The following is a 24,844-nucleotide window of genomic DNA, read 5'->3' as shown; positions in this document are numbered from 1 at the left end:
AGCTGAGTGTATCGGTGGAACCGGGTGTTTGAGTGTTTCTCAATACCGGTAAAGTTCAGGGGTAAAACTTGGGAAAATTTCTGGGAAAGCCTGAGGAAGTGGAAGGGAGCTGGCGGTGCATTAGGGGAAGAGGAAGGGAGTTGGCCTGAGGAAGTCGAATTCAGTCATTTTTGTAGTCAATTTTGGTGTATGAGCATAAATTGGTAGTTAATTGTGGTGTATGTGCAAATTGATGTAGAACTTTCTTCTGTCTAGTTACATGCTTGCAGGTGGTCTTGGCCTGTCTGGTATTGTGTCAATATTGTTCACAGGAAGGGTAAGTGGACGAATATTGCATCCTGTATGTTTGCTGTGATGAGACTTTGGTCACAATCTTATTTTATTAGTCTTTCAATTTCTTTACATTTTTTGTTTCATTTTCCATCTTGTCCATTCGGTATAATGTTTTTTTTTTCTCTTCTTCTTGGTTCGACTTCGATCTGCACACAGACAATATTCACTGCAACAACTGTCTGGTGAATATTGAGGACATGTTTTTGTAATAGATATTTGCAGAGAAATACTGTATCCATGCTCTTGCACCTCCACTGAAAGTCGTTTCTTTGAAATGGCTCCGTTTCAGAAGGGAGCAAAAGTTTTGTTCGGAACAAGGGGTTTCTCGGCTTTCAAAAATCCAACATTGGGCGCTGAAGGATCATAGTAGTTGGATGGCTGCATTCAACAAGAACGAACTTGTAGCAGTGATATTTAACAATGATGAACGGTGACATTTTGATCCCAATGTTGTGAGATTTGGAATGTGTTAGTTGTATTAGCAGTGATGAATTGAGGCTATACAGCTTGGTTTTGTAGTGGATCGTTATGAAATTTAAGGCTAAATATTATTTGTTATGAAAGTTTGTGAAAGGTAAAGATGTACGCGCTAATTTAAACAATAGACCAAGTTAGCATTTTTAAATCGTACTAAATGACTGACTTCATAGATAAGTTTAATCTGGATGATCATAACATGTCACAAGTCTCACAAGTCATCATAATAAAATACCAATTTTGGATGATAAATTGTAACATCGTTCAGTACTTGGTGTTATGATGTTACATAATATTGTATAAGTTTCATGAGCATTTGCATATTTCTTTTTCACATTTATTAATTAATTATTATGAGCTTTTTTAATATAATTTGATTTTCCTACATAATACCAAAGCATGATAAAATTTTCATTATAATTAATTTACAAGTGAAAAATGTGAATAAATATGCAAACACACGTGATTGCATCCTCTATGCTTTGACGATTGTTTCATCGTTGTTTGGATTTTACAACCCTCCAAAACCTTTTGAGTAGTATTTTAGGGGAGTAATTATTTAATAAAAATTCATAATAATTAATGTAAAAATGGAAAAAATCTGCAAACCTTTAGGACCACACATTCTACCCTTTAGCGATGGTTAGATTGTCATTTGCACTTTTGAAACCCTTCAAACCCTCTTGAATAGTGTTTTTTCAATGACTTAAAAAAATTATTCATAATTAATTTACAAGTGTAAAATATAGAAAGAAAAAATATAATATAGAAACACTTGATGACATGGCCTACAACTTTTGTGACACACCCCGACCGAGATCAGGGCATGCTGGCCATCACGTGGAAGTGACGCAACCATGTGCACAGTGCGGAAGCTAAGAAATAATAATAAAAGTACGAATAAAAACAAACCTAGCTATACACGAAGTAAATAACATACATGTGCAAGCGTAAGTGTGAAAAACAAAGTTCAGAGCACGGAAGACCTAGTGCAGTCCGGGAGAAACAACACTAAATAAACACACCCGAAGGTGGTCCTACACTGGTGATAATCTGTCAGATAAGCCGAGAAAATCCTTTGGGGAGCCACCAAAAGCGCTAGCCAAACTAGAACCTGGAGGGGCGCAAAACAGAAAGCGTGAGTGGGCAAAAACAAAACTTTTCAAAAATCATTTCATAAACGAAGTTCTAACCCCTCACCGCAAAACCTGTATACTTCCCACAAAATATAATATATACATATATATAAATCATGCTCAGAAATATGCCATGCCAACTGCCTCTAAATAAGATGCAAGTACTCAGGTAATGCCAAACAATGCCATGTAATATGTCAACCGGAGTCACCTAACGTGACTTGTACGGCTGAATCTAGAGCTCAAATCTCCAACTCACTAACTACACCTGTACACGAGTCGGAACCACCTAAAGTGGTCTGTATGACAGGACTGGGTGTAAATAAGTACGCTCAAGTGCTACGATCACGTGAAGACTGGGTGAATAATCGCGGGTCACCTATGAGTCAGAACCACCTAAAGTGGTCGGTACGACATGACTATGCACCTAACTTGGATCCAAGATGAGCGTGTGGTGCGGGAGGTGAACATCACGTGAAGGACTGTACCCAACTCTGGGCGGGAGCACTAACACCAGGGGTGCAAGTTATGAGCTCTCTATGCATCTCAAATCACTACTGAACATAAACATAAACTATAACTTACATGGTACTTACCTGTGCATCCACAGCACCAAACATATATACATGCAACTAATAATGCATAATTAAACGGGCAAACATAATGCATGGCATATAAAACATATAAACATTTCATTTCACTTTCTGGGAAAAACTCAAGTATATAGGTATATACGGAAAACCAAAAGCCCACTCACTGGTATGTAGAAGGGTCGTAACCCCCTTGCCTCGAGTGATCGCACTCGTCCTCGGGATAGGTCTCACCTATATGCGAAACAACTATAAAAACGTAAATTTTAAAGCACATAACCAACATTACGAAATAACTTCTCATACAATGCTCAAATGGGGTGTATGAATACACCAACGTGATCTACTCAACCTCATGAACATCCCCATATTTTTAAAATAATTTTCTGACACCGCACGCGCCGCCCACGCGCAGGCACGTGCTTGGCACACTGACGGCGTCAGTTAATGCCGTCAGGAATATTCCGTTAAATCTAACTGATTCCGTTAACGCCGTTAGGAATATTCCGTCATCTTCTCCGGCCAACCTCCGGCACCGTCACCGGCGCTGGAAAACCGGGAAAATTTCAAAACTTGATATCTCCTTCTTTTTTTCATCCAAATTTCACAAAATTGGTACCAAAATGAAGCTTACAACAAGAGGAACAAATCCTTACCACTTTAAGCACTAAAACCAACGGAATCTCGAGGGAAAACACCACGAACTCCGGCCAAACCTGCAACTCACAATCCCGACGTCCAAAACCTTCAAACAACCACCCCGAGCCTCCTATGGACCTCACCAAGCTTCCTACAAGCTTGAAATTCCCAAAAACACAAGAATTAACCTGTGCATGAACAGTACACCGATTTACACCTCTCGGGTTCGACGTGAAAACAAGGGTTCCCTTACCTGAAATGGGTATGGTTAACTTCTAAGGACCTCACGAGCACGAATATGTAGTTTGTTTCCTCGATCCGTAAAGATTCCAAGGGTTTTGGGTGTTGTCCGTACGAAGGAGATAGGAAAGGGAGAGAGAGAGGGTCTCGGGACAGGGTAGAGAGAGAGAGAGATAAATGAGTGTGGGTGTGTGTGTGGTCCAAAATCAACCAATCAAAACCCAAAAACAACCACACAACGAAACAACCATACTAGGGGCAAAACCGTCATTTCACCCCTATGGTATGAAAAGTCCGGGACAGGCTGTCACATTTTGTGAATGAGTCAACTTCAAAACTCGATACTATAATCCATGAACCTTAATGACAAATGTGAAATTCCGTTCCTGGATTTCACTATTATAATCTACTTATTTGTATTATTGAGATTTAATATTATTTCTCGACCATTTATTTTAAATTGTTTGAATTTAGATTTTAATTAAACTAATTAAAATTGTTTGAAGTTTGGAAAGTAATTATTTAAAATCCGTAGACCTTTCGAGGTCACAAGTAATGTTTTCAAATAGATCTCGAAGCAACGAATGTCTAGGCAAAAACCGTTTGCAAATCCGAGTTTTAACGGTATAGTTACGGACATTTGAAATCGTTTGCTAGACTATAGTTTTTAATTAAATAATTTCCCACTTTGTGAGGGAGAGGCCCAATCATGTAAGGGTTAGGGCGGACCAAAGAGAGAAGGAAAAAAAAAAAAAAAAAAAAAAAGAGAAGGGACCAGATGGCTGGGGGGGGGGGGGGAGGGAGAGGAGGAAGGAAAAAGGGAGTTGCGAAGGAGAGGAGGGGGGGGGAGAATGTTCTTCACGTTCTTCCTGGCTTTGCAACGAAAGGAAAAGAAATAGGGAGGAGGTGGCTCTTCCATAGCCGTGGAAGAAAATCCTTCGTTCTTCAGGCCAAACTCGGAGAGAGAGAGGAGTTAGAGAATGTGATGGTGAAGGAAGGATTCAGAGATTTGAAGGGTAAATTCCTTGTTACTTCATTATCTTGATTTTTCGAATTTAACTTTCTTAAGTTGAATTGTAATTGCCATGATATATTGGAGTTCTTAATTCTATTTACGGTTTCTATCATTCAATGAACTAGTCCAAAATGAATTAGAGTTGGGTAATTCGGATTGGGTGTGTAGATCAAATTTCTTGACCAAGGGTTTGGTTCAAAAGGTCAATTTCTTGTTAATTTTGAGTCATGTTAGTTTTGGATGTTGTATACATGACTTCTGGACTACCTGGAAGTATTTTAGGATTTGTTATATGAATTGGAAGTGGGTTGTTACGTAAGTTGCAGAAAATTGATTTCTTTGCAAAGAAAACTCAAGTTTCGAGTAGCCTTCTTTGGCTCTTAATTTCTAGGCTTTTATGTGCTCCTTTGGAGAAAATTTTTAGTGTGTTGAAAGTACATATGCTCATGATCATAACCCAATTGTTTTCACTCAATTTCGTTGAGTTTTGGTTGATCAAAACCTTGTTTAAATTTGGATCGTGGGCTGCCAAACAGCAGCAGAAAATTGGGTTTCCAGTTTCAAGACTCCGTTTTTCCTTTTGGCATAACTTCCAATTTAGAGCTCCGTTTTCTACAAACTTTGTATGCTTTTAAAGTACAGAACACAAGCTTCAAAACCCATATAATATCACATGATTTGGTTTAGTTTGAAATGTTCCAAAGGGAGCCTAAACTTGGTCTAATAATGCTGTTTTCTGCAGATTTTATGGAGAAGCGGAGTACTTTTTTTTGCCACACCTATTATCTTTTCCAGATTCCTTTCTAATCTTCTTTACTACTAATTGAGTGATATTATTTGAGTGGTAGATTCCATAATCAGTGTACTTTCCTTAGATAATATTAATTTTGTTCCTTTGAAGAGCCTAATCGGAACACAAAAGTACAATCAAGAGTATAAATACAAGCACCACACATTACTAACCAAACTAAGCTATTAAAATGTGATTCTTTTATAATTGGCCATCGATCTATTTTTATTAAATGTGGTTTGATTCATGGAGGGGTAATATTTGTGGAAAAGTGATTCGAATTGCATATTGAAATGTGAATTATATATGCATACGCCATAGACCCATGTTAATTAATGTGAATTCTATTGAAGTGTTATTTTATTTCTGGCCATTGATCTATTTTTAGTAAGTATGATTTGACTTGTGCATTGGAAATATGGTTTGTATTGTATGATTGGATTGATGTGATGAAATGCGAGGGCTAGTAGTGGACCATTAATCCATTGTTATGGGGTTCGTTGCTTCGAAACATGTTTCAACCCTCGTGTCATTATTCATTCTCGTTTTGTTGAGTCTTTGTACCTTGAGTAACTTGATCCATGTCTTGTTTTATCGATTGGTGTTACACATTCTACTCTGCGATTCCGTTGAGTGATGGTCCGGAATCGTATCCTTGTTTGGATTCTGTTGAGTGATGGTCCGGAATCCCTTCTACTTCGCGATTCCGTTGAGTGATGGTCCGAAATCATATCCTGATTTGGATTCTGTTGAGTGATGGTCCGGAATCCCTTCTACTCTGCGATTCCGTTGAGTGGTGGTCCAGAATCCTTGCTCTTGCTCATTCTCATAAGGTTATCTTAGAATCCTAGATTCAAGTGAATGGGAATTAACCACAATGGATCTTGTGAATACAAATTAGAATCACCATGTTCTTATTCATAACCCAAGTAGGGAATTATGTAGAGTTCTTTAATTAAATTCGTGAAATGATCTGTTATCTCACTGATTGATTAACGTAATTAAATATTAATATTGTGCTTCGTGATTCCTTGATATGTTACAAGCTATGGATTGAGATATACTGTTGGAAGCATAGTGATTGGTATGATGAAGTTAAATGTGATTGACTTGGGTATTGGAAATGGTTGTGACATGTGAATGTAATGCATATTGAATTGCTTGGGAGATGTGAGGTCTAGTAATTGACCAATAACCCATTGTGATGTGGAATTGTGCTCGATATTGCTTCGTTCGTTGAGTTTTCATGAATTAGGTAACTTGAATCATGTTTTGTTCCTTCGAGCCGTTGTTGTGCTTCTTGGACTTCTATTCAATTCGGTTGGTGGTCTGGAATTTAGTTCTGTTTGGATTCCGTTGAGTGATGGTCCGGAATCCCCTTTGGTGCCTTGGTCCGTTGGGTGGTCCAAAATCCCCTCTTTCAAATAAGTAGTCTTCAATCGAATGGTGTTGCTCTAGCCTTGCATTTCAACATGTTGTATGTGTTATTGATGATGTGATGGTTGACATTATTGATTGATGTGATTATGGAATGACGTGGGATATGAGTGTGGTTATCATGAGTATTTTAGTTGATTAATATTTCTAGAGAATAATGTGTACTTTGTTAATTCTTAACTATGTTACACACTATGAAATGCGATTTTATGTGGAAAACGTGATGAATTACGTGATGGATGAAGTGGAAATGTTAATTGTCATGTGGGATTGTTATGTTGGATATCATGGTTATTGTTATGATTAGACTTGTTGATAAATGTGGCTAGAGAATGGTATTGTGCTTCGTTGGTTCTTTGAAATGATATATGTTGTGAATTGCGGTATTATGATGCGACATAATGATTTATATATAGATGGAAGGGAAATCATGATTTTCAGGTGGGTTGTTATGTAACCCTGAGTCAAGAAATTTCATGCTTGTCAAGTTCTATTGATTGATTGAGAAACGTTATGCCTTTCGACTTAAACGGATTGTGTTATATGTCAATTATTGTGCATGACGAACTACGAATGGCTTGATCCCTGTTTAGGGTACGTAGGCAGTCTAACGGGGAGGTTAGATGCAGCCATAAAGCATACGAAAAATAACTATGTGATTCGATTATTGAGTTGTGCTTGCCCATATCCCGGAGGTGGGGTATGGTAGATATGGATTTTTGGTGACGTCATGTGTCAATTCTCGACGTACGTCGGGTTTGGGGCGTGACAACAAATTTTAACCGTCTAATTGTCGTTTACATTTACCTTTTAATTTTTCATTACTGGAAACTGTTTTTTGGAGCTTCTTTTAAAAAAGATGATCTTGTAGTGGATTGAAAAAGATGAATGGTTTCAATCTTTGACATTAGGTTTCGATTTTTATGGTTCGTGCAATTATTGTTCGATGTTTATAAACTCTCTAGCCACTATGGAACATCGAGCAACATTTGTATTAACCTTAAAAATTGAAACATGATGTCAATGATTCAAACCGTTCATCTTTTTCAATCCACTGTAAGATCATGTTTTAAAAAAAGAAACCCCTAAAATGGGTTTTTGATGATGAAAAATTGAAACGTAGACGTAAACGAAAACCAAGATGTTTAGAACTTGTCAATCAGATTTATGGAGTATGATGTCAAGTTTTGGAGTTGGAGAGGGATCGGGATAAAGCGAAAAAGGAAAGAGAGGGAAGCAGAGAGAGGAGAGGCAAAGACATTTGTGGACAAAGTGGGCAGGTAAATGCACAGAAGAGAAACTCGGTTTCACTGTAAGCTTTCTTTGATTGATTTGTTTACAATCATTGAGATTAAATCTAATGGATTATATTGATCCGTACGCAAAGACCGCATATAGTAGTCCGCACCTTAGAAATTGCCATGCGGATATAAATTGGGCTTCCATATTAGGCTTGGGCCTAGACAATTGCTTTTGCATTCCCTTTGTACTGTCATGTTTATTTTGCTGATTATTTGATGGACATGGGTGTATGTAAGAATCAATGACTTGAGTTTTACAGACCCTTTTTGACTTTTTGACTCCTCTCTTTATTTTCAATTTTTGAATTGAATAAAATCAAACGAAAACAATAAACAAGATTAAATATGAATGTATGAAGACTACAAAAAAGTGTGCAAAGCAATTTCAGATAGGCAAAAATGTACACGACCCGTTATCATGACTCGTAAACGACACAAAAATAACAAGTTTCAGGTCAATACGATAATTGATCGAATCGTTATCAGGACACACGATAAGAATAGGTTTACATGAAGGAGACACGAGGGTAACCAGATTCGACATGTTAAGAAAAAGTTATTTTGGTGATTTTAATTTTCTAAACTACTAAAAAACTTACTATAAAATAAAATAGCCATAGTGTATATGTTTATATTGTATATTAAATATGTATTATTGTATTATTATTCCATATAAATTAAAAAAATTGAAGTTTTATTTCTTTATTTTTATAATATAATATAGGCAAAGAGTGAGATTAAAAAAAATTATAAAACACTTTAAAATGAAAATAGCAAGTAATTAAAAAAAAAAAATACCAAACACAATATAAAATTATAATAATTAATTTACAAGTGCGAAAAATGTGAAAAAATATGCAAAATGCTCGTGATCACATCCTCTAGCTTTGAGTCTTGGTACATCATCGTTTGAATTTTTAAAACCATACAAACCCCTCATGAATAGTAATTTTTAAGGAAGTTCAAAATAAATAAAATTCATAATCATTAATGTAGAAGTCTAAAAAATGTGAAAGCATATATAAACATGTAAGGTTCCTCAACCTTGAAACGCAACTCCCTTTGAACATTTGGTATTTTGTAGTAATGTACTAATGTTTTTTCATTAGGCTCTTATTTTGGAATATGTAATACTTGAAAGACGGATGTCTTTTTTTTTTTTTTTTTTTTTTTTTTTTTTTCATTTTCATTATTTATTCATTTAAAATATATTTTCTTTAACAAGTAATGGGTCAGCTCATTTTACCTGATAATATTAATGGGTCGGTTATAGGTCGAGTCATATTACCCGTTTACTTTAACGGGTGTTACACGACACGACCCGTTAAGATATTGGGTATATCACGAAAACAACATGAACACAAAAAACACGACACAAATGCCAGGTCCAGTTTTGAGTTAGAAAAGTACCTAGAAGTGCTTTCTAGAAGCTTATTTTTCAAAGTACTTCAAGTGCTTTTTTAAGAAGCACATGAATTTTTATTGAGATTTCCTACATACTTCTAATAGAAAGACTTTTAATAAAAATGCTTATAAACAAAAGTGCTTTATAGAAAAGCATTCCCAAGTACCATTCATCTAAAAGCAAAGGTATAGTCAAAATGTCATAAAGGATAATCTTTGAGGGTTAAAAGAAGTATAATCAACTTTTAAAACTTTAAATTTGATATTCTATATATACAATAACTACGAGTAAACATTAATAAATTTAACAAATTTTGAATTACAATTTATTAACTTCTTTGTAATTCCAATCTTCAGTGTTCCTTTTCCTATTTGAAGATAAGTTTATTCTTCACTTTTTGTTTTTTTTATTTTTATTTTTATTTTTTAAGGACAATGGTAGATTCAATATTCAAAAGCCATTACAAAAGATCCTTACAAAAGCCATTTAAGGATATCAGACCATTCACACACTTGATTACACGAAAGACCAAATCTTGTAAGTCTATGGGTGATAGCATTAGCTTGTTAGTGGGTATGGGTAAAAGTAGCCTTAGAGATTGTTAGAAGTAATGCCTTGATATCTACCACGATTTGTCCAACTAAAGACAAATTAATAGAGGAATCTCTCGACGTTTCCACAATATGAAGCAAATCACTAACAAATTGACTTTTTTGAAAACCTTTATTAACCGCCCAAATCAAGCCTTCTCTGGCTGCTATAGCTTCTACTTGAAGGGGGGGGGGGGGGGGGGGGGGGGAGGGGGAAGACATCCTCAAAAACAATTGCACTTCACCGTTACAAAGTTACCAGTATCGCCTTGAACCATAATTCCAAATCCAACCACCCTCCGATCATTGTTCCATGAGCCATCAATATTCATCTTGATATATCTAGTAGGTGGGGATAACAATTTGGGAGGTGTTAGCAACTGAGATCTACCCCCAGACTGCACAACATTAGTAGAGACAAACTCATACCATAGATGAATAGCCCTAGCAGCGCATGTGCCTGGTGAATTAGAGCTATCAAGCCATAATTTTTCATTTCTTGCTCCTCACAAAGCCCAACAAATCCTTAGGAATGGGTCGAAGTCGACATGAGAGATCTTTTTAGTGATAACCTCAATCCAAGCCACGAAGGAAAAATGATTAAGGTCCCTCAGCACAACCCTCAAGTGAGAAGTCATCCATGCACATTTTGCATATGGGCAATCCTTCACAATATGAATGGTAGTTTCACCATGGTAATCACACATCACACAAAGATAAATCAGTAGCAATGTAGCATTTGACAAGATTTACTTGAGTGGGATGTAATTGTTATATAGTCTCCAAATGCACACCTTAACCTTTGGGGGAACGTTGGTGTCCCAAATCTTAGACCAAATTCTCGATATGGCATTGAATAAAGATGATGCCTTGTTGTTCGATAGTTGAACCCACGACTGAGCCACATAGTATGCACTCCTAACCGTGAATTTTCCAATTTTTTTCGAAATGCCATATTAGACGATCCAGTGAAGCACAAAGGCTTATAGTCCATTTCTTCATTAGAGAAGAATGATCAAAGCATGTTATGATTCCAAACCCTCTAGTAGGATTGATAAGTTCATTGACTGTTTCCAAATTACAACCCACATGCTTAGATGAGAAAGGTCGAAGAAAAGGAGGGAATTGGAATCCATGGATCATCCTATATTCTAATTGAATTACCACCACCTACCTGCCATCTTGAGCCAAGGCAAATAATATTTCGAGTAGCACATATGCTCTTCCAACAACATGAAGCACTTGATTTGAGTTGTGCTTCTAAGAAAGATCCATTAGGATAGTATTTCGCCTTCAAAATTTCAGCCACAAAGGTATGAGGTTCCGTAATGGGTCTCCATCCTTGCTTGGCGAACATGCCCAAATTGAAGGTATATAAGTTACAAAACCTAAGTACCCCCCTCATTCTTAAGGATGCAAAGCTTTGTCCCAAGAGCACTAATGGAGTTTTTTTCCCCCTTCATTCCCATTCCACCAAAAGGAAGCAATGAGGTTGTTCAAGTCATCACAAAAATGCTTTGGGAGTAAGAAACAACTCATTGTATAATTTGGGATGAAGAGAGCCATAATTTTCACAAGGACTTCATTCCCTGCTGCATTAAGGATCTTACCCTTCCAACTTTTAAGTATTTTCCAAAACCATTCTTTCATATATCCAAAGCAACGACTTCTATTCTTCCCAACCAAAGTTGGCATGCCCAAATAATTTTCATGACGATCAACCAGAATGGTGCCCAGCATTGAAGCTAGCTTATCTTGCTCTTGTTTCTTGATATTCCGACTAAAACACACCTCGCTTTTGGTTAAATTCAATTTTTGTCCAAATGCACATTCATAAAAGGGGAAGACTTCATTACTTTGTATACATTCAGACTCTGCTTGACAAAAAATAAGGCTGTCATCAACGAAGAGCAAATGGTTTACTAAATAAGTCCCATGGTAGATCGAGATACCCTTTATCAGTCTCCCTCTTTCCTTTTCTACAATCAATGCCAACACCCTCTCGGCATATAGGAGGAATGAATATGAAGATCGGGGATCACCCTGCCTCAGGCCTTTGGATGACTTAATCTAAGAACACAAAGTACCATTGATGAGGATCAAATATGATGCCGTGGAGGCACAACCCATCATCAATTCAATCCACTTGCATGAGAACCCCATCATCGTGAGGACTTGATGAAGATAGTCCCCTTAATTCTATTATAGACTTTACTTATATCCAATTTCAAAAACAAGAAGCCATTTTTTCTTCATCTTCGTGAGCATTTTGTGTTTGCGATATAATTTGCGGGATGATCAAATTGAGCCGGTTCACCAACACCTTAGAGGCAATTCTGAAAGTACATTGCAAAAGCTAATAGGCCTCAATTAGGTCATATTTTGTGAATATTGTTTTTTTTTTTTTTTTTTTTTCACACGTACACTTGCACTTGTGTGTTAACTACTTTGTGTGTAGTTTGGTTTTTATTTATTTGTACTTTTATTATTATCCTTTGCTTCCGCACTGTGCACATGGCTACGTCACCCTCATGTTATGGGCAGCACGCCCTGATTTCGGTTGGGGTGTGTCAATTTCCATTTTCAAGTAATTAATTAGGAATTGATTTTACATAAGTTATTTAAATAATCCTTGTGGAGAATGACCTTGCATGAGCATATATACTACAACAACCTTGTATTCTTGCAAGTATTTTGTGTGATTTTAACCTTCTTTATGTAGGTACTAAAAATCCTATCAAAATTCTCAGGCCTTCATACCTTAACCGAATAGTATAGGAACCCAATCTTGGATATGGAGTGGAGAAGCTAGTGAGCAGAGGCTTTTGTGCATCAAAATGAACCCTAAATCGTAGGAACCCGCGAAATCCCCTTTTTGTAGAATCCTCGACCTCCAAAACATCACCAATCAGGCTCCAAGCATTCTTCATTGTACAAAAATTTCTTGGCATTCCATGTGGTTAGATCCAGTATATGGCTATATCAGCTTCCATGTCATCAAGTGAATGATAAGAAGGCCACAACTTTATAGAGAAAGTGTAGTCTCTGATGAACCATGAGTTTCCTTTCCAAAATTTTTCCTGGCCACAACTTCTTCCCCCACCAGTGGCGGAGCCAGAAACCCTTCTCAGGAGGGTCTTTTAAGACATATAAAAGAAATTAGACCAAATATAGCAAATAATTAATTGGAGAAAATTTTAAGGTTTCCATTTTTTTTATTAGCATGGAAAATTTATGAAACAATAGTGATGGAGCTTCAAAAATTTTATGAAAAGTATTGATGATTATATCATATGGACAAAACTTTTTTCGAACTTTAATAAAAAACGCAAGATTCGAACAAAATATAAGGTCATAATTTAAAACTATTATCATGAGACATTAATTTCAATATAATTAATTAACTTTTACTTTAACTTGTATAGAACTTGTCTTATACGAAGAGACTAAAAAAAGAATTAGCTTTTTATATGGTGGAACAAAAGACTTACTATAAAGTTTAGTTTTATAAAAACAAAGCAAGAAGTTGTCGACAACAAATTTCGAACCCATGGAACGGTGGAACTATCAAACTGCACAGACCAATGCACCACAAGTTCCTTATTGTCAAATATCAGGATAGGCCTAGGCCCGCCTTTGCTCTAAGAACCCTCATCACTCCCACTAGATGAATATTGTTTTCAAATCTCTCGTTTAGATCAAGACTGTTATTGGCACTCCAAATTTCTTATTCTACACTCCAAATTTTCTATATTTAGAAAGAAAAATACACTTGTGAGGAGTGTAGAATGAGAATTTTAGAGTGCCAATAATACTTCCCTATGTTATATACTACTCATAAATATAATTTTACAATTTTTCTTTCATGGTATGTACGCACCACTAAGTGGTTTGAAAAATCAACAGTTAAATCTTACATTTTGAGGATTTAACGAACCTTCACAATGGGTACACTTGCATCATTGAGTGATATGTAATAGAGCTCCTATTTTTATTTCTAAATATAGAAATTGTTGAATACACAAGAAATTCATTACAGTGCCAATACCAGTACTCTTAGCAGCCACACTTATTGATTAATTGTTTTTCAATTACAATGACCTTTTATTTATTTTTGAAAAGGGATCAATTGGTGGTTTCGTCATGGTAGTTCACCCTTCTGAGGGATAAGAAGACTCACATAGGCATTTCAGCCTCCCCCTGGCCACCAACATATGATTCACTAGCACCAAGAATCAAATATAAGACGTGTAGCAACCTGTGGTGGTTAATTACGATGACCATTATTGAATCATGGCCTAACAAAAATTAGATTGTAGAGTAGAAAACACCCTACTTAATGGGATGGAGCATGCATTTTGGTCCAATTTCTTACACCAGCGTAGGCCTTAAGATTAGGATATGGTTTGATAGAAACGACATGAATCATGAGGTATCATAAGTGCATGATCGAGACGTTTAAACACAAGTTAAAAATAATTGTAGATCATCTTGCTAGATTGCTCAAAGATAGCATAAGTCGCGATGATCATGTGCTTTGCTTAGGACTTTCTTTCCTATGGTAACTAGCAGTTTTTATTTAAGTTGATCACTTGTAACGTTTCCTTCTATCAATGAATCTTATGTTTGACCCAAAAATAATGTCACGGACGATTTTTTACCACGGACATCTCGAACCTCGATAGTTTTTCCATGCCCACCACGGGCTTTGGGTCCGTCTCAGCCCCCGCCAATCCAAATTGGATGTCTTCAAATTCAAGAGCTATGTTGTCATTTAAAGGACATGAGCACATTTAATCATGAATTCTGATTTTGATGGGTATCAAATTGCACATTATATAGTCACTTAGTAGTAAAATCTACTAGTATTAGGTCATAGGTTCGATTATCGTCAAAGGTGAATTTGAACTTCATCATTACTAGCCCATTGTGAGGCTAAGCCCACTACTTTCTCTCTTAATGTAGATAATCTCGTTTGTTTAAAAAAAAAAATTGCACATTATATCATCACAATATTAAAGCAACCCTTAATTTAGATGATGGAGATTCCTATAGTGAGCCCAGTCATCGTAATTGGATACTTGTTGCTCTGCTGCCACAGAAAGTAAGAAACAAACTCAAAACCCTTTCGACTTAAAAAAAAAAAAAAAAAAAAATCATTTGACCTTTGAATTAAAAGCAGCAAGTAGAAGCATTAAGGCTTAACCTCAATTGGTTTATAGGACTTACTCTTGCATGTGAGGTTCAAAGTTCGATTCTTTCTCTCTCCAACATGTTCTTTAGAAAATAAATCGTAGCAAGGAGAAAGTGCAAAATATTGTAGAGCCAATGCAAGAGATTTTATCTGGTATTCAGGAGTATCGGATACTCCAACCTTCTAATCATCTTTTATTAAAAACTTAAAAATTAAGATTAAAAAGTTCGAAATATCTGATACTTAGTAGCACCATTGAGAATAATCTCTATCTTCTAAGACAGGCAACAAAAGCTAAAAGGCCGAAAGCCAATTAGGTGCATCGTGGAATAGTTTGTGTACTTTCCACGTTGTATTTACAAATCTCATGACTTGATTCCAAGTATCCTACAAAGACAATTGCCCTAAAAAGAAGCATTTATAGTGCACTGAAGGATCAACTGAGAAAATTGCCGTTTCTTTTTCTGCTTGTCATACCTCATTATTTTCAAAAAAACCATTTTTTCAAGAATATAAATTATACAATCGTAGTATGAGTAAGATTCTAGGGATTAGAAGGGATGCTAATCAACACAAACTGGATTTAAAAACTGTAAACTAGATGAAACTAACACAAATAAGAACTAAAGGGGGTTTTTGGACGAATTTTGCACTGAAACAACTAAATTGCAGAAACAAAGTGAATTTGGACGAAAATTGGGTGAAAGGCTAGTTAGAGGATTTTTCTCCATACATAAAACATATGCATACAAATCGATTTCCAGTTATTATTCCTATAAACCATGAATGACAATGCCCCAAATTAATCGTGAACAACATTAATTAACTCTCAGATTTTTCTAATTTCATTGAATTGGACTCAGCGACACAATCAAATTATTCTTATCAAGTTCCCTATATGAACATCATGATAGAGATACATATAAAAGATCATTAAGTTCTATGAAAATCATAAGTATTGACAAGACATTCATAATTATGAAAAGTATGGTCCTCCTGCCAGTAATTTACTTAACACAATCATGAATAGTGACTTTTACTACTTGTAAATATAAGTTCATAACGATTAGGTGAAATTTTCTTATATTCTCGCATCAAATCCTTGCATGCAAACTAAGTGTGCACCCTTAATTAACACACAAGAACAAGTTCTTAATAAAACAGATAAGTAAATCGCATTCATGTTTTATGAAACAATAACTGGATGTAATCAATTCATATAAAAAATATATGTTCATGGCTTCGAATTCACCTCTAGCTAAAAAGGAATTTAGTTACACATGTTCGTCATAACTAAATAAAAACAATCTAATTTAAACATTGAAACTAAAACTAAGGACATAAAGAACCCAGAAAAGCTCCAGCAATGGTAGATTTGGCACCCCCTCTCCTAGATGGCAGATTTGGCTCCTCCTCTCCTCCCAAGGCTACGGCACACCTCTAGGGCACGATCTACTTTGTGGTGGAAAAGGATTGAGTTGTTTGCAGTGTTTTAGGACTCCTTAAATCAGATTAGAAATGGTTGAATGTGATAAGGAATCCCCCTTGCAGCTGGAGATAAGGTAAGATACAATAAGGATATGATAGAATTACATAAGGTTTGTTAAGGATAAGGTTGGATAAGATAATATTGGATAAGGTTTCCTTTTAATTTCTAATTCCTTGTCTTCCAAGCCTCAATCCTAATTCTTCCAGATTGTAGCACATTCCTAGCCTCATTTGACCACCAAAAACGTCCATCCCAAGTGCTCCCCACGCATGCTATCCAATCCAAGTCCAAAACTGCTCCAAATTGCTCCATTTTGCCCTTTTTTGTCACCTTTGCCAATTGGACCTACAATAATACGAAAATAACTTAAATTACCAAAATAAATGGAAATTAACTAAATAAATGCAAAGAAATAAGATAATAAAATCGCATAAATATGCTCCTATCAGTGCACTGAAAGATCAACTGAGAATATTGCCGTTTCTTTTTCTGCTTGTCTTACCTCATTATTTTCAAAAAAGCCATTTTTTCAAGAATATGAATAATGAGGAATGATCTATAAAAAGAACTTGACTGCCCAAAAAGCACTTGTGGGCCAAAAAAGTTGTGGATATTAGCAATAATAGGTGAGACACCAGTTGAATTTGCACTTGCAATTTGTCCTCAAAAGTTAGTCACTGGGACATGGATGGGTGTAAGTATATGTGAAGATGCTCCAAGTTGGAATAGGATTGGAATTAGACAACATACCATTTGCTCAGTCTTTGCCTTTTTTGGTTCTCATTTGCTCGTCCCCTTATGGTTATAAACCCCAATCTTTATATAATGCATCTATAGCCTTTAATAGGAATACTAATAGCCGTTTAGTATTACAGTCGGGTGATATTATTTTTTACCTTGCAAGTGAAAGATTGTATGTTCAAATATTGTTATTAGCGAATTCGAACCAATTTATGTTCAACTCATAATGTAATAATATCGTTGTATTTTAAAAATAAAATAAAATTAGGAGCTCTCATGTATTTTTGTACAGCCTTCCTAAGTGGATTCTGCTCCACTGCTCGTGGGGCGATATAAGTGGTGTCATTGTATTGATTGGTTTGTAACTATATATTGACTTGTTGCACCCTTATATTGTGAATTAAAAAAAGGGCAAAAAATTTAGACTCTAGACGTAAGTATGTAGTCGATACTTGATTATAAAACGGTCAATACGAGGACACTATCTTTGAAACGAGTGGGATACAAGCTATGAAGTTGCTAGATATATATGTGTGTGTTATAGAGTGGAAGAAGCATTGAACAGACAAAAATTGGACTATCCTAGATTGATATTATAATTTACAATTGTTGTGCGTCTGGAAAAGCACAAATTCCATTTCAGCTGCATTAGTAATTTTCATATTCAGAAAATATAAATGAATAAAAAAGAACACAATGGGTACAATTCTTGGCACCAAAGTACACTTTTCCATTTACACGGTTAAATTTCACTAGTACTTTTTTTTTAAAGCACTACTAATAAGTAACCACCACTACCACCATCATCACAATCCCACCCCCCTCTCCCCTCCCTCCTTCCCCCCTTCCCCCTTTGTTAATGATTCTCTCTTCTACAATGTGATACCGCAAGTCAATTGTGTGAATCGAATTTAATACATTTTCATTACAAGTGAAAAAAGAATATATACCACCCGATGGTAGTATTAGTCGCAAATTTGATTTGAAATCTCCAATGATGTAAAGGAATGGAAATTGCGCATAATATAAAGTTTTGCAACTTGAACAGTTTTCAAATAACCTATTTCAACAACCCAACTGTCTAATAAATTAATAATCTTATTTGAGGAATCCTGATTAGAGACTGAAGAGGTAAATTACCAAACCCCTAATTTGTCCAATCCATTAATGTAAAACATCTAACTGAATTAGATGTTTCTCCACATTTTTGGTTATACGGATCGATCCTATCCTTGAGTTATATACTTTAACCTGTTGAGGGGTCTAACAATTGTAAGATTATGAGCATGAATATGGAACTAACTATGGTGTTTAAGATTGATATGAAAAGTCCTAATCTGTAAGCTATTATGTATTAGTATTTCTGCAGGAAAAGTACATTGAGGTTCTGCATAAACCTTGTGGGATTGGAACTCAGTACCAAAATTAGTTTGGGACTGGTGTTTCGGTATTAGTAGTTAAGTCTGAATCCTAAACCTATTCTGATAGGGAATGGTTAAGGGAGTACTATATAGATCTTGAGCCACTGCCCTTACAAAAAGACGTTCATTAAGATTTCAAGTCCTATTGATTGAGAGAGCTATTGTGTCTTGTTAAAGGGTAGAAGGTTTCAAGTTCATCTTGTTGCAATGGTATCATCATCTGGAGCAAGTTCTGCAGGTCAGTTTCATGCTTATAAATTTACAATTTTCTTATCTTGGCTTTGGAGAATTGTGATTCAATTGATTGAATCTTTATCCTTGTAAAGTTATTCTTACAACAATCTCATAAAAGGATCATTTTAACTAGAGGCAAAGTTTTTTACCTAGCCTTGATGTTCAGTGATATTGTTTTTGAGGTAGTACATATAAGCCTCGTTTGTTAGAGAAAATTGTCTTGAGTATGACTATTTACCATATTGAAGACATTTTGAAGAAAGAAATGAATGCCAACTCTCCCATTAAACAAACAAAGCCATAAGAGCAAAAAACGCATTTTCTCCATCTCTAATAGTTTCTCTCTCTAGAAACCTAGATCCAAACCGCTCATCCAGCTTCAACTTTTAGTTGCCACCCTTTGCTCTTGCTCAGGGTAGGTGACAACCTGCTACTTCCTCCTTTTTCTAGTCTCATTCTTCCCTTGTCCTCCCCTCCTTCTCTCTTTCCTTCCTTTGCCTTTTTCTTCTTTTGCTTCTCCATTTCTTCCTCTACTCCATCCCCCTCCCTACATCTATCTTTTCCTTTCCTCTTTCTAGTCTCTTTCTTTTGTTTTATTCCCAATTCTTTCTGAGTTTATCTCAGTTTTCCTTGAGCTGGGTCTCAACTATCCCCTGAGCTTGTCTTAGATCTAGACTTCAAGCCCCTTATCTGGCATCTTTTGCCAACTTTTACTGCTTTCTATCTTTTAACTTTCTGTCTTCCTTCCTCCTTAGCCATGATACTACATTCTCATCCCTCTATGTGCTCGGAAAGGCGGGTTTCAATCAAGAATGGGATACCAAATATAAATATACTTTCCTCATTTATTCCCCACCCCCCAAACTGCATACATATGTCGTATCCCCATCGAGGCCTAGTGTTGGATATTTTACATAGCCCTTTAACATCACCCTTTTACCCGTATGATACTTTGTTTGTGTATACTTGCAGGGGCTCATGAAGGAGAATTAGATCTAATGTCTACTTTTTCAGTTTGGAGTTTGGCTTCCTCTGAGGATGTGATGGCAATAGTGACGTGGTATTTGTTGCTAGAGATTAGAGGTTTTTATTGTCTGTTTTTTGTTGCCTTCGGGCCTAAGCTTATGTGGACCTCCCGTCGTATCTTGAGTTGTTACTCTTATTTTGCTTGAGCTTTTTACTTTTCCTGTAGTTGTTTACCCTGTCCTTTTTGGGCCTTCTATTAGTTTTTATATTAATGAAAGTTGACTTTGTGATAAAAAAAAAAAATAAAAAAAAAAAAACTGAAGCCATAAGGTTGTTGTAGCCTATTTTATCTGACTAAGGGGAGAGGGCCGGTGGCAAGGGAAATTAGAGGATATATGTGTTTGTAAAATCATAGGGGAAAGTATGTGTGTTATTCCCTCCTACGTAGTACCTTTATTTATAGTAATAAGAGGGAGAAGAAATCCTTCATCCCTAAGGAATACATGTGTATGTAGGAAATAATAACAAGAATAAAATCTTATATAGGATTTACACAATCACACTTAAACTAGGAATGTTTACAACACTCCCCCTTAAGTGTGTAAATACTCAAGGTAGATTTAGCATCATGCAAAAGTTGAGGAAGTCGACTTGTTGGCACTGATTATGGGAACAATGCTATTCTCAATAAGGTAGGAACTTGCATAAGTAATTAAGTCTCACTAAAAAAAACCTAAGGCTATGGCAAAAACCCAAGTAGGGACAAAATCCATAGTCTAAGGAAAAATGTGTGAGTAATGCAAAGTCAAAAGAAATGTCTACAAGACGTCGTCATGGATATGACCAGCCCAAGGTGGGTGCCTTGTTAAAACCTAGTTAGGTAGCAAAAACTGAGTGGGAAAAAATGCTCCTAATCATAGGAAAAAAGAGTACATTAAGATCAAGCAAGTATTCTTCAAGATACTCTCTCTGAGTTTGACACAATTCCAAAGAGAACTAGCAATGTTACAACTCAAAACTTTTACGCATACCAATTCCTTGAACAAGCTTCTAAAACGTCGCCTTCAGTAATGATTTGGTGAAGAGGTCAGCCAAATTGTCTTGTGAATGGATTTACGTGACTTTTATCTTCTGATGCTCTTGTTGTTGATGTGAGAAGAAGAACTTCGGCGCAATGTCTTGGTGTTGTCTCCTTTGATCTTGAGCTGTTTGATGCATGCTGCGTTGTCTTCATAAATCATCATCAGAACATTATCAAAGGGGTAAAGATCACAGGAGCTTCGAATATGGCCCACAACTGCGTTCAACCAAAAACATTCCTGAGTTGCTTCATGTAAGGCGAGAATTTTAGTATGGTTAGATGAAATGGTAACTAAGGTCTGTTTAGTTAACCTCTAAGAGATTGCGGCGCCTTTAACGGTAAAGACATAACTTATTTGAGAATGCACCTTGTGCGGATCAGATAAGTATCTTGTGTCAGCATAACCAATAAGGCGAGAATCGACTAGAGAAATAGGGGGTGCGGCTTCACTTAAGGATCCGTAGGGATTAAACAAGCCTAAATTAGTAGTACCCTTAAGGTAATGGAAGATGTCTTTAACATCAGTCCAGTGTCTGCGTGTTGGTACATTACTGTATCTTGCTAAAAGATTAACAGCGAATGAGATATCGGGTCTAGTGCATTGAGCTAAGTACAATAAAGCACCTATCGCATTTAGATAAGGAACTTCAGGCTCCAAAATCTCTTCATCATCCTCATTTGAACGAAACGGATCTCGTTTTGCATCTAGCGATCTAACGACCATATGAGTACTCGAAGGCTTCGTTAAAGCGGCGCAACATTTCTGGGTGTAGTTCATTTGATGTACTAAGATTCCATCTGAACGGTGCTCTATCTTGAGACCGAGATAGTATCGAGTTTTTCCTAGATCTTTTATCTCAAATTCCGACTTCAGATGCACATTAGCTCTTGAGAGCTCTTCAGGAGTTTCGCTAAGGTTCATGTTATTGACATACATTGAACTATCACAAAACCGAAATGTGACTTCTTAATGAACACACAAGGGCATAGTTCGTTGTTCATATATCCCTGACCAGTCAAATACTCACTTAGACGGTTATACCACATTCTTCCGGATTGCTTCAAACCGTAAAGTGAACGCCTCAGCCGAATTGAGAGCGTGTTTCGGGGTTTGGAAATACTTGATCCAGTAATTGTAAGTTCTTTGGGAACTTTCATATGGATTTATGTATCAAGATCCCCATAGAGATATGCAGTTACTATGTTCATCAGCTATATACTTAGTTTTTCGGAAACTACCAAACTAATAAGGTAGCGAAAAGTAGGCGAAAAGTAATCACATCCATAACGGCTGAATAAGTTTCGTCATAATCAATCCCAGAGCGTTGTGAGAAGTCTTGTGCAACAAGGCGAGCTTTGTAATGCACAATTTCGTTCTTCTCACTATGCTTCCGAACAAAAACCCACTTGTAGCTAACGGGCTTCACAAGTGGAGGAGTATGAGCTACAGGTCCAAACACCTTACGTTTCGCAAGCGAATCAAGTTCAACTTGGATTGCTTGTTTCCAGTTTGACCAATCGGTTATACGTTGATAGTCATCAACGGAATGGGATTCAATGTTATCGCTCAACATGATCTTAGTAGCTACTACATATGCTAATGCATTGTCGACGATCATCTCATTTCTACTCTACACATTATCTAAGCTAGCGTAATAAACCGAAATCTCATAATTCTCGGGAGGTGGATTCATATCTTCAAGGACGTTTCCGTAATCTAGAATTTCCTCATGAGTTGGATAGAATGAGTACGCGACAATCGGATTCACGGTAGACTCTTCAGGGGCCTGAGCCGTGGGTTTCCTCTTACGAGGGTGTGAATCCTTTAAACCAAGAGGTATGCCATTCTTTTGTGTAAGGGCAAATGATTGGCTAACCGCTAGTGTACGTGGATCACCAAAGTTAGCGTCTTGGGCCTCTAAGAGGGAAGTCTGTCGTACATTTGATACATCCATCTTTGTAGGCACATTTGTAGCTGGAATATGTGATATTGTCACTCATGCTAGATCGGTGAAAGCATATGGCATGCTTTGAAGATCTAATATGTGCTGCAATTCATTTTCAGACTGAGCAGTATGGGGATCTAAATGAGACAAAGTGGGGGTCATCCACAATAATTCGTGTTGTTCATCAGGAACGTTGACGTTCTTATATCCCCCTAACGACGGGAAAACTGTCTCATAGAAGTGAGAATCCGCGAAATGAACGGTAAACAAATTGCCTGTCATAGGTTCAAAGTAATGAATAATCAAAGGAGAATCATATTTGACATAGATTCCCATCATTGGCTAAGGCCCCATTTTTGTACGTAAGGGCGGTGAAATCAGCACATAAACTGCATAACCAAAAATGTGCAGATGCGATATGTTAGGGTCATATCTAGTAACCAACTGAAATGCACTATATGGTTGGGTCACAACAGGCCTCAAGCGGACCAACATGGCTACGTGCAATATTACATGACCCCAAACAGTGATTGGGAACTTGGTACATATGACTAACGATCGAGCAATCATTTGTAAACATTTAATGAATGCATCTGGCAGGCCGTTCTAGGTGTGAACATGGGGTACTGGATGTTCAACTTCAACCCTAATTGACATGCAATAGTTATCAAAAGTTTTAGATGTGAATTCTCCAGCACTATCCAATAGAATAGATTTGATTTGATAATCAAGGTGGTGAGCCCAGAGCTTGATAACCTGAGCCAACAGTTTGGAGAATGCAACATTCCTTGTGGACAATAAGCACACGTGTGACCAACGTGTGGAAGCGTCAACCAAAACCATAAAATATTTAAATGGTCCATATAACAGGTGAATTGGTCCACAAATGTCCCCCTGAATCTGTTGTAGAAAAATGGGAGGATTCAAATGAATCTTGTCATAAGAAGGCTTAGTAATAAGCTTTCCTATAGAACATGTTTGACATGCAATTCCTTGAATTGAACCTAAACTTAGTGGATACTCGTGTGATGATTTGAGGATACGACGCATCGCTATTTGTCTAGGATGTCCCAAACGTTTATGCCAAAGTGTAATTTTGTGTGCGGTCCCAGAGGTAGGGCTGGCCACATAGTGGCTTTCTATGGGGCGTATGGTCGTATTATACAGACCACTCGGGATACACTCCATCTTCTCTAGAAAACGCTTTTGGCCATATTCGTAGGAAGTTATGCGTAGAAATTCAACTCCATTTTCTACGTGGGTTTCAACGTGGGAATTGTTATCTCTAATGTCCTTAAAGCTCAACAATGTTCTTTCGGAATGTGGAGAATAAAGAGCCTCATCAATGGTCAAGATTGTATCATTGGACAACATTATATGTGCCTTACCGTATCCTTTGATCAGGTTGGATGGGCTTGAGAGGGTTGTCAGAGGTGCATTCTTAGGTATGAAGTTAGTGAACAATATGCGTTCATGCAAAACGGTGTGCATGGTTTCACTATCTGTCAGACAACTAACTTTCCTACTAGGCATACCTAGAATGAAAAATTAATTTGAATCAGTCACATGCATAAAAGTTCTGAAAAACAAATATCCATTCAAAATAATTTTGAGCATTCAAGGAAGGAAATTAATTAAAAACTTAATATCCAAAAACAAATCACCAACAAATAATCCAAACATAAAGGAAAATTGTTCAAAATTAACAAAAAAAACAAGGAGGGGGTTCTGCCACTACTGTGGAATTTGGCCCTAATGTCCTATTTCAACTAAAAAATAGTTTATGTCGAAGATTCTAATCTTCCATAGGAGTAACGGC

The 24,844-nt window shown here is 36.6% G+C and overlaps 1 protein-coding gene across 1 annotated transcript; it reads right to left on the bottom strand.

The window, feature by feature from the left end:
* Nucleotides 1–23,076: 23,076 nt before the first annotated feature.
* LOC137732830 (uncharacterized) lies at nt 23,077–24,516 on the bottom strand. The gene is made up of 2 exons (XM_068472091.1): nt 24,195–24,516; nt 23,077–23,300 (listed from the first exon to the last, which is right to left on the bottom strand). The coding sequence occupies exons 1-2, from the start codon at nt 24,514–24,516 to the stop codon at nt 23,077–23,079; spliced, it is 546 nt and encodes a 181-aa protein (XP_068328192.1).
* Between the last annotated feature and the right edge of the window lie 328 nt (nt 24,517–24,844).

The sequence above is a fragment of the Pyrus communis genome, chromosome 4, assembly GCF_963583255.1.
Source record: "Pyrus communis chromosome 4, drPyrComm1.1, whole genome shotgun sequence".
NCBI lineage: Eukaryota > Viridiplantae > Streptophyta > Magnoliopsida > Rosales > Rosaceae > Pyrus > Pyrus communis.
The sequence above is the reverse complement of the archived record's forward strand: the minus strand, read 5'-3'. Positions and strand labels throughout refer to the sequence as shown.